The sequence below is a fragment of the Nannospalax galili genome, unplaced genomic scaffold (genome assembly GCF_000622305.1).
Source record: "Nannospalax galili isolate Female #2095 unplaced genomic scaffold, S.galili_v1.0 scaffold101, whole genome shotgun sequence".
In the NCBI taxonomy this organism is placed as follows: Eukaryota; Metazoa; Chordata; class Mammalia; order Rodentia; family Spalacidae; genus Nannospalax; species Nannospalax galili.
The window spans coordinates 66,435-77,646 of NW_008345700.1; the positions used below are offsets into that span (position 1 = coordinate 66,435).

The following is an 11,212-nucleotide window of genomic DNA, read 5'->3' on the forward strand; positions in this document are numbered from 1 at the left end:
TATCTCACATGTTGGGGGGCAGACGGGCAGATGGACACAACGCCTGATTAGTCTGATCCTCTTGTGGCTCCAAGGGCCCCCAAACCCACCTTCTTCCCATTACTGAAGACTGTTTCTTCCCCACTGGCTGAGCCCACAAACCCTGGCCTACAGGTCTGGAATGGCACCTAGTCCTCGTTTGGATACCTGCCCCCAGCAGAGTCAAGGGGCTCCACAGTGTCTGCCTGAGCCCCACCATGTCCTGAGCCAGGAATCTAGAGCAGCTTTGATGTGAAAAATCCCTGCACTTATTCAGGCTGCTCATTATTTTTTTAAAAGAGCCGAACACTAAAAATAGCAATGCATAACAAATGGGAGTCATAATCCTCTGAAAACAGAGGGAGTGACAGAACGGGACTTGTAGCTTTCAGGGCAGGAAAAGGAGGTAGGGGTGAAGCATCATCTGTGGGGCAAGGGTGGGTGGTGACCCTGCCTCATTGACAGGTTCTGGGCCTGTGTTTGGATAGGCCGAGCGGCAAGGGCCCAGGTGCCGCGGTCAGGACTCTGAGCACCAACTGAAGTAGCTACAGAACCAGGGCCACCACGGGTATTCAGGGCAGGGATGGCAAACTCCTATCTTCCCAAACTTCAGTCAGGCCTTCTTGGCACCCACACTGGTAGTGATGCCTACGATGCCCAGCATCATTCTCCTGGGTCTGCTACTTGCCCTAGGGCCTGGCCTCCACCTTTCCTGTCCCACCTGCAATGACCACAGGTCAGAGGGTGACATCATCCTCTGCAGCAGATTCACGAAGAGATTCACGAAGGTGACATGACAGACCTGAGACAGGGCAGCTCATGGAGACGAGACAATCCCCATAGTGAGCATGCTCTTTGACATCATCCATGTTTACTCAGTGGGGTGTGCTCTCCCTGGCCACTATGTCTAACCCGTGACCATTCCCAGGCCACTAGACTGGCAGAGAGTAGTCCCTCCTCAGGCCCCTACCCTGAGAGGCCAGACCCTACAGTCGGCATCGACCAGCAGCCACCTTACCACCTCTTGTCTGTTCTTGCTTCGTCAGCCCAGCCCTACATGTGCTCCCCGCCCCTTGCAAATCAATAGCAGTGCGTAGGTCTGGGAGCAGGTGGGTCTGAGGTGCCAGGCCAAATGTGCCTAAGACAACATGTAACCCAGGGCCTGCCAAATTCTCTTCCATACTCATCTGCTACTGAAATCAAGGGGCCGTTGCCTTCCTTGATGATTCAAGATAAAGGTCACACAGAGAGGTAGCAAGTGGCCTGTCAGTGAGATGACTCCTCAGGTCCCTGAGGGAGTCAGATCTGGCTGTAATCAGTCACCATTCAGAAGTTGTAGTCTAGGGGCTGGAGAGGCAGCTCAGCAGTTAACAGCACTGACTGCTCTTGCAGAGGACCCAGGCTCGATTCCCAGCACCCACATGGCAGCTACAAACTGTCCTTGACTCCAGTTCCAGGGGAATCCAAAGCCCTCTTCTGACCTCCACGGCACTGCACAACATGGGTGCACTTACCTACATGCAGGCAATACACACATACACATAAAATAAAAATTAAAAAAAAGATATACACACACAAAAAAAAGTTGCAGTCTGAAAGCCCTGTGTGAAGTCTATACACCCACGGCAGCTGAAGAAACTGTTATGAATTCCCTGGTAAGTGCAGAGTCTTGCCCTGGTCCTGCCCAGATCCAGGACATGGGGCAGAGGGACCTCAGCCTTGAAGGCAGAAGGGGAATACATGGACTCTGAGCTCAGTGTCTATACAGATTCGGCTTGACACAACTGCATTCGTGGCGCAGTGCAGTCATCATGACTGCCCAAGTGACCCTGGCTGGCTTTCCCTACACATTTTGCCAAGAAACTATAAACAACAAACCATCAGTGTTATGCAATCAGTTTGCAATCAGACCCTGGCAATAGCAATGTACCCAAATCCGACATTCACTAAGAAACATGAAGGACATTTGACTTGGAGTCAGTTTTGTTTTTCCTAACCAGTAATATATTCTGGGGGTCTGTAGGTCTTGCTACCTCCAACAGCAGCACTGCAGTTCCAGCTGCCGACCTGCCTGCCTCTGACCTCCCAGTACCCTGGGGCCATTCCTTAGACATTTGGCTTCCCAGCACTCTGAGGCCAGTCCTCAAGATACTGAGCTGGGTTGTTCTGAAACAGTGCCCCACACACTGCACTGTGATCGTGGACAGCCAGTCCAGAGTGCATCATCAAGGCATCTGCCTGACAGCTATGTCTTGGCTGCAGTGACAGGTTCCAACACTCTGCTCACACTCACCTTAGCCTTTTTGCTGCAAGTGACTTGCCCTAGAGTCTCCGATCTAGGCAGCAAAACAGCTGTCTGAGAGCAACACGACCCAACTTTGCAACCTCTGGCGCATGGAAGGGTCCTGGCACCCCCAAGGATTGTAGCTGAGCCAAGCGAGGAGCAGCAGCATGGGGGAAGGCTATGTAAGGTCCAGCCCCAGGAGAGAGTCAATGCCACGTCCCAGGCTACTTTCTAGCCTGTCTCAAAAACCTTCCTTTAGCAACGTGCTCAAGTGTGAAGATGGTGTCAATGCTGCCCACAGTGGTCTTTGCAATCAATTGCAAGTCAACTTCAAGATCCTACAATCCATAACGGGTAAGAAACTGAGGAACAAACAGGTTACTAGGTGCCAGGTGAGGAGTGGTATCCAAGCTAGAGACCATAACAGTCATCAGAAAATAGTTTAATTATGTACAGATGATTGGCAGACTGATCACAGAGTGGGATATGGACACACACCCAGATTTGGAAAAATGACACTAGCAGTGCCAGCGACAGGTGCCACTCAAGAGGTGACAGCCACCAGACACCACGTAAATCACAAACTGACAGCTGTGGAAGAGGCATAAGTCAATTATTTTTCCTCTGGGACAAGGAAAAGAAAAACAAAACAACAAAACATCAAAGCTGTGGAATGATTTCTCGCCCAGCCATGGATTGGCAATTGTCCAACATGAATGAAGGGATGACTGGGCATAGATGGTCCAGGCCCTTGGGGCCATGTCACTTGTCACACCTCTTATGGACTTGTAGGTACCTCACGATCAGGCCGGTAGCGTTTGGGCTCGTGCAGCCACGGCCATCACAGGCCTCAGAAGAGCGGCCGAGAGCCTTGGTTCTCAAACTCAGACCATGCATCATTCAGCTCCATGAAGATCATCTTGGCATACTGTTCATATGGCTGCCCTGTGGCCTGTGGGCAATGGGGTAAGAGCCAGCCTGATCATCCTGCCTGCATTCCCACCAGCATCACGTGACACCACCAGCAGGCAAAAGGCCCCTAGTGGATAGGGCAGGCAGGGCCAACCCAACCACCAGCATGGGGCCTAGAAACTCCAGGCCTGGCGGCCTCTGGGCTGCCCCTCCATACACTTACCTTGTCGGGATGCACAACCAATACGGCCCGGCGATACTGCTTCTTCACCTGCTCTGGAGTGACCAGGTCAGCCATACTTAGGGGTGTCCAGCGGCTCTCCCCATCCCATAGCACCGTATGCAATGTGGACAGTAGTGCACGTATGTTCCTCTCCTTGCCTTCAATCCAGTCCAGAAGCTGCAGAGACACCAATGTACACTGAACCTGAGACACAGGAAGGATCTGTAATTTGGGAGTCCTCTTCCCCGCTATGCTGGGGTGTGTATGGTGGGTGGTAGGAATTGAGATGAGCAGCACAGGAAGTGCTGAGGGAGGTTCAGGTGCTGGAGGGAAAATACAGGTCACCTCAATGGTCCTGGTTCTCATGAGAAGCTGCCACCTGCAGGCCTGTGAAGCAAGCTTCTATACAGGCCCCTTGAAGACAGTTTGTGACTCTCTGCTTTCCCCTACTGAAGTCCAAGGCAGCCATGGCCCTACCTCCTGCCCCTCCACCCAGATGGACCCCAACAAGCCCTTGCCATTCCAGCACTGGGCCCACCCCAGGCCACATAGACCAGGCAGCTCAAGCCTCAGCACCCTGTGGATAGAAGGTACCATAGACAAAACTGAGAGGCCCATCTCAGCCAAATACAAAGACAAAACCCTAATCTCTGAGCACAGCTTCCCATCCTAGGCACGGGTGCAAAGTCCAGAGGGAACAAGCAGGTCCCTGGAGACCTGCCAGGTAGACCCCTAAGGGCATGGCTACACAGTGATCCAAAGAGATGACACAAACTTACAAATAGAGACACATCTAAGTTCCACAGTGGGACAGCTTGACCACTACGCCATGCTGACATCCCTCTCATTCCACAGTGATCTCCACGTGTCAGGACTAAAACCCAAGCAAATTGCTGTCCTTGTCAGATTCAGATGAAACTTTCTTGGTTCTGATGGGTACAGAGTCTGAGCCATGCCCTTCTTCCCATTCAAGGCAAAGGTCAGGCATATCCAGAGCATCAGAAGCACTGTGTGGTGCCTGCATCCCTTCCTGATCCCCAGTGCCATAAGGAGCACTTTCAGATGCAAACACTAAGCGCAGTGCCAGTTGCTCAGTACAGCTACATGGAGGTCTGGTGCTGCCCTGTCCCAGGGGCCTCTAGGGTGTCAGGTCCATCCACATCGACAGTCTCTGTCTGGAGACATTAGTCTGCACAGAGTGTGCCTTGGGGTGCCCACCTTCAACTTGAGCGGGTCTGTATCTCTGGCAAGGTCCTGCTTCCGCATCTCTGCCATGGTCTTTGGCCCCTTCTTGTCAGACTTGGAGAAGCCTTGATTAGGCAGTAGATCTTCAAAATCATTCTCTGAGACCTTTGGCTTTTGGGCTGGGGAAGAATAAATACTTTTTATAGAGACACTGGCCCTTTTTGCTCTACCCAGTTACAAACCTGCTTCCTAGGTATGACCTCTGCCTGATACCTGGACAAGAAAGAAGGAAAACATGGCCTCAGGGCCACCTGTTAAAGGCCATTGAGACTGCAGGAAGGCCTTGAGAAGACCAGCAGACATCCCAGCCTTGGGGGGCAGGGATGGGGCAGCCTTGGTAAGCAACATACAGCTGATGTGGCTGGACTCTGAGGGGAGGAACCAGAAGGTAGATGTAGGACTCACCAAAGCTGGGTGCACGGATGCCCCTCTCCTCTCGGCCCCCAATCACACTGAAGTGAGGCCTTGGCTGTGCAGAGGCTCTCGGTGCTGGCTTGGCCTGGGGGGTCCATGAGGTTCCCGGGGCTGTGGCACGACTTGTCTGCCAGGTGTTGCTGCCTTTGGGAGTGGTGGCTGATGTGGGAACGAAGCCCCCTGCAGGAAGTACAGCAGGTGGGCCTAAAGAGACAGATCACAGGGCACTTGCAACCACTCAGCCAAATGAGTAGCTGCTGCTTCTGGGGCTGAGGATGCTATATTGCTGGGACATACACTCACAAACAAAACTGGTTGTCAATCAGTAGGCCTTCTATTTAATAGGTACCAAGGACTTGAACAGCCAGGGACACACAAATGCTATGTTGCCCAAGCACATTCTGGACCAAGTCTTTATATGTAGGACACCCTACATCAAAATTCATAAGGGCCTAGTGTCCTCATCTGCAGAGTGGTCTGAGAGCCACTGCCTCACAAAACCTCTGAAATGTATGGCTCATTCTTTAATTTTTTTGTGAACTGGAATCAAAGAAGCTACAAAAATAAGTCCAGAGCACTTTCACACTCTGTCCCTAGCCTGATGTCCCTCTGTGATGGCTGATGTTGTCAACTTGACAGAACCTAGAATCACCTGGGAGATAAGCCTCTGGACATACCTAAAGGGGGTGAGCGGAGGGCCTCTGATTACACTAATTGATGAGGGAAGACCCATCTTAATTGAGGGTGGGTCCAATTCCTTGAGATTGGGATCCTGGGCTGTACGGAATAGAGAAGGTAATCTGAGCACTAGCAAGCATTCTTGTTTCCTGATTGTAGATGCAATGTGACCAGATGGTTGAAGTTCCTGCTGTCCTGACTTCCTTGCCATGATGGACTGTACCATGAACTGTGAGGCTTAAACCCTTTCTTCCTCATGTTGCTTTTGTCAGTTTTATCGTAGCAACAGGAAAAGAAACTAAGATCGGCCCCTAACAACCTTAGTGAACCATGAGATGGTCAGTGACCTCAGCCTGTTTAGAAGTGCATACACAGTATGAGTTTGACTGACCACATGGACATTCCCACATGGACCACAGCTTTAGGTATCATCTATCCTTCCACAGTTTTGTTGTGCCAAGAATATTCTAGAAATGGAGCCAACAGTGGGTGATCTGTGCAACTGCTCTTCCCACCCAGGATGATGCCCATTTGGGCTGTTCCTTTTTATTGCCAAGGAACATTTCATGGTCTGGAAGAGACCACTGTCTGCTCAACTTTCATCCACAGACGGACATCTGTACAAAGTCTATTGTCTGGCTATTACAAACGACTCTTCTATGAACACTTGTTTGAGTATTTATGCTTTTTGTACAAATGTAAGCTCTTCTGTCTGGGATAAACTCCGGAGTTCCATGATGTCTGTATTGTTTACTTTTATAAGAAACTGACCAAGAGTAGTCAGTTCACATCCCTGCTGATGTGGAAGAAACCCAGTTTCTGATTCTTAGTGCTATGTGCAGTGCATGCCTGCTACCTACATCTTCCAGGAGCTGGTGATGCAACACCATCTCATATGCCTATTAGCATTCGAGCATCACTGATGATAGAACCCCTTCATGTTTCTTCCCATTTCTTCACTGGATTGCCTTCTGTCTTGTTTTCTTTTACTACAATTAAATGTTCTAGGATAGGAGTCCTTTGTCAAATTATTTTGAAAATGCTTCCTCTCCACATTTTGCTGTCTTCCCACAGTTGGAGGCCTCAGATCTATGCCCACTTGCTAGCGATGTAGCTCTGCCTTACAATCTGCTTATAATGGACTGTAAGGACCAACGTACAGTGGCGGCTCATTTTCTTGCCTGTGTGTCTCCAGTGGCTCCCAGCTCCATCTGCTCAAGCCTTTGTACTTGTCTTCCTTGTGTGGGTCTATGTCTGGGTCCTCTCTTCTATGGATGGGTGTCTGGCCCTTTGCCAACACCACAGTTTTGGTTTCTGCAGCCAGAGAGTGTGCCTCAAAGCTAGGGTAGAGCTTCTCCCACATTCTTCTGTTACAACAAGCACCAACCATTCCAGCCCTGCCTTTCCAAATAAACGTGACAATGAGCTCAGCTATTTTACACAAATCCTTGCTGAAACTTTGGTAGGAAGAACATTAAACTTATAGTAGATCAATCAGCAGAAGGCAAAGGGGCACCCATGCTCTGCAAACACATGACATCTCTGTCAATGTCAACTTCTGCTGCTTCTGCCATGTTTATACTGTGGTTCTATCACCCAGTCACTGTGTATTTCCTGAAGTTTTACAGTTTAAAGAGCCTTTTCTGTTGTTTTGAAACATGGTCTCATGTAACTCAGGCCTTGCTATGTTGCTGAGATTGGCCTTGAACTCCTAATCTTCCTGTCTTAGCTTCCTGTTAGGATTATAAGTATGAGTCACTACACCTGGCTTAAAAGCTTCTTTTCAAAGTGATTATAAATGGTGCTGTTTTTCATTTTAGTCTCCTTGGGCTGTTCTTAGTAAACCAAACCACAACAAACTTTTTTTTGTGTCAATTTTAGGTCTTGCTACTTTACTGAGTACACAGTTCTTACAGGCTTATAGAGTCCCTCAGATCTAATAAACAATTGCACCATCTAGAAACACGAGCAATTTAGTTTTTTCCCTTCTACCATGTGTAATTTCCACTGCCTTTTCTTGCCTGAAGTTGAAAGCCGGTCTCCCAGTAAGTGGAATGTCACAGGGACATCTGCCTTGTTCCTGGCTTCAAAGGACTTAGGTCCTTCCCAGTTCGCCACAACATCAGCTCTGGTTTCTATGTCTGCTCTGCTGACAGCCCCTCCTCATTTGCTGACAACATGTCAGCTGCCCTTTCAGCAGCACTGGTAAGAAAACATCGTTGGTCTCTGGCCGATGAACACGGTAGATGTCACTCATTGAATTTGGAAAAGTGAATCAATCTTGCACTTCTGGAATTAGTCCCACTGGATGGTGGCCGTCACCTTTTCATGCACTGACAAACTGTGTGCCCTCATGTTTGTGTGCGTGTCCATGTTTGTCCTTGAGGAGACTGGCTTGGAGGTCTGACTTGGCACTTGCACTTTGTAAAGTCAGTTCCTTTTCTTCCAGTTTTCTTGTATTAAAAATATTTTATGTACTGTTTATAGCCGGGCGTGGTGGTGCACGCATGTAGTCCCAGCACTTGGGAGACAGAGGCAGGGGGATCTCCGTGAGTTCAAGGCCAGCCTGGTCTACATAGAGAGTTCCAGGACAGCTGGGGCTACAGGGAGACCCTACTTCAAAAAGACAGAAAAAAAAAATTATGTACTGTTTATGAACACTGACTGTTCTTGCAGAAGACCCAGGTTAGAATCCCAGCACCCACATGGCAACTAACAACTGTCCGTAACTCTAGTTCCGGGGGATCCGATAGCTTCTTCTGTTCTCCATGGGCATTGCACGACACAGGTGCACTTAGCTACATGAAGGCATAACGCTCATACACATAAAATAAAAATACATAAAATATTTTTAAAAATTTTAATGTATTATTTTATATATATAAAAATATTTTATGTATTATTTTTGTTTTATGTATATCAGTGTATTACCTGCATGTAAGTAAGTGCACCTGTGTTGTGCAATGCAGGTGCTAGGAATCAAACCCAGGTCCTCTGCAAAAGCAGCCAGTGCTCTTAACCACTGAGCCACTCTCCAGTCCTAGCTTTCTAGGAGACTGTGTAGAATTGGTAATCTCGAAACATTTGGTAAAATTCTCCAGTGAACCCCTTTCTCTGAGGAGTTTATCATGAATTCATTCTTCACAGTAACAAATCATCTATATTAGTTATGATTAGTTGCTGTGATGAAACACTATGACCAAGGCAACTTACAGAAGGAAGAGTTTATTTGGCTTCCAGTTCCAGAGGGATGAGAGTCCATCATGGTAGGGAGGCGTGCTGACAGAGGTGGAGGGAGCAAAAGCTGAGGGCTCACATTGTCCAGCAGGGACAGGAAGCAGAGACAAACTCTAAATGGGACGTGGCTATGAACTCTCAAAGCCCACTTCCAGTGACATGCTTCCTTTAGCAAGGCCACACCTCCTAAATCTCCCCGAATAGCATCACCAATTGACCAAGTGTTCAAATACGTGAGCCTCTGGGGGACACCTCTCACTCATACCACCACATCATCCAAGCACTGTGCTTGATGCTGGGAGTGTGGCAGTAGCTGCCTGTGAGACACTTGCCTGTCTTGATGCTGCCAACTTCCTAGAACTTGCCTTTATTCCATCACCACCTTCCAGACATTCTCGATGTCTCCTGATCATTCCTGACACTATTGACTTGGTCAGTCATAGTGGAGGTCTATCAATTTTACCAATGTTTTCAAAGAAAGAGTTTTTCATTTCATTAATTTTGTTGTCTCATGTAGTCCAGGCTGGCCTCTAACTCCCTTAAGTAGCCAAAGACAAATTTGAACTTCTCTGATCTTCTTACCTCTACTTCCAAGTGTTGATATCACAGATATGTGCCATTACATCTGGTTTATTTGGTCCTAGAGTTTTGCTTTTTTTTTTAAAAGATCTTTTTAAAATTTTTATTATTTTTATTTTATGTGTATGAATGTTATGCCTGCATGTAGGTAAGTGCACCATGTCGTGCAATGCGTGTGGAGGACAGAAGAGGCTGTCGGATCCCCTGGAACTGGAGTTATGGACAGTTGTTAGCTATCGTGTGGAGGCTGGGATTTGAACATGGGTCTTCTGCAAGAACAGTCAGTGTTCTTAACCGCTGAGCCATCTCTCCAGCCCCGGTGCTAGAGTTTTGATACAGGGCTTATACATGCTAGGCAAGTACTATGCCAACCAAGATACATCCCTAGTTCCTATTTCATTTATTTAAAAAAAAAAAAATTCTTCCTTCTTTATGCTTGCTTTGGATTTTGCTCTTCCTTTTCACATTAAAAAAAATTATTTATATTTTATGTGGAAGTTTTATTTACATGTATATACATGTACTCTGTGTACACAGTGCCTGCAGAGGCCAAAAGAGGGCATCGGATGACCTGGAACTGAAGTTACGGATGGCTGTCAGCCACCATGTGGGTGCTGGGAACTAAACCCAGGTCCTCTGGAAGAACAGGAAGTGCTCTTAACTGCTGAGTCATCTCTCCAGTGCCAATGCTCTTCTTTTTCAAGCTCCTGAGGTACCACTTACTGGCTGATGACACTGTTCATCTTTTCTAAAGCAGATAAATGCTGAATGTCCTCGAATACTCTTCAGCAGTGTGTCCTAGGTCCCTCTGTGATACAATGAGTTTCACTAAGTTCAGTACACTGCTGTTTCCTGGGCCTCCCCTCGGACACATGTGCCATTTAAAGTGCTATTTTCCTCTGTATTCTCACCATTACTGATTTTCAGTTCGATTTTTCTGATGGCCAGAGCATACTGTGATTTCAATTCTTTTGTCCTGGTAGAGGTTCAAGATTGTATGCAAGGAATCTGCACTCTGTACTACCAAGGACAGCCAAGGACAACCAAGTAGCCCTCTTGGTGAGGGCTTAGGCTTGCTGAGTTCTCAGGCTGGCTTTCTTTTAGGAATGCTATTTTCCCAGTGTCCAGAGACAAGGTAACCTGATTCTGAGAGATCCCTTTACCTCTCAGGAGACACACACTTTCCCTAAGGAGATGCCTACAGCCCCACCTTGTGGCTCAGGACACTTGCCCCAAGTCCACACAAGGACAGGAACAACAAAAGCAAAACCCCCTAGGGAAATCCCAGAAATACAGAGAAATCTGGTGGGGGGGGATGAAAAAACAATACTTAACACACCAGAGCTAGGCATGGTAGCGTGTGCCTTTAATCCCAGTATCTGGGAGGTAGAGATAGGCAGATTCTGTGAGTTTAAGGCCAGCTTGATCTACATAGTGAGTTCCAGGTCAGCTAGGGCTAGATAGTAAGATCCTATCTCAAAAAAAAAAAAAAAAAAAAAAAAAACAAATACCCAAAAAAGAAGAAAACACAATGGAAAAAAAGGACACCACTAGCAAGCCTTACAAAAAAAAAAGGGTGGCAACTAAGGGGAGGGGAACACCAAAGGCACGCTAGAGGACAA

The 11,212-nt window shown here is 47.8% G+C and overlaps 1 protein-coding gene across 8 annotated transcripts in view; it reads right to left on the bottom strand.

Annotated features, from left to right (window-relative positions):
* Window positions 1-2,726: 2,726 nt before the first annotated feature.
* Gak (cyclin G associated kinase) overlaps window positions 2,727-11,212 on the bottom strand; it is a 70,870-nt gene continuing 62,384 nt past the window's right edge. For 6 of the 8 annotated variants that reach the window (XM_017800284.2, XM_029567664.1, XM_008841787.3 and 3 more), the window contains 4 exons: window positions 5,088-5,300; window positions 4,656-4,801; window positions 3,438-3,614; window positions 2,728-3,254 (listed from right to left, as the gene is read on the bottom strand). In XM_017800284.2, the coding sequence (XP_017655773.1) occupies window positions 3,153-3,254; window positions 3,438-3,614; window positions 4,656-4,801; window positions 5,088-5,300 (638 nt within the window). In that variant the 3' untranslated portion in view covers window positions 2,728-3,152. Of the gene's footprint in view, window positions 3,255-3,437; window positions 3,615-4,655; window positions 4,802-5,087; window positions 5,301-11,212 lie in introns of all 8 variants that reach the window. The other 2 variants (XM_008841783.2, XM_008841784.3) reach the window with 2 other exon arrangements.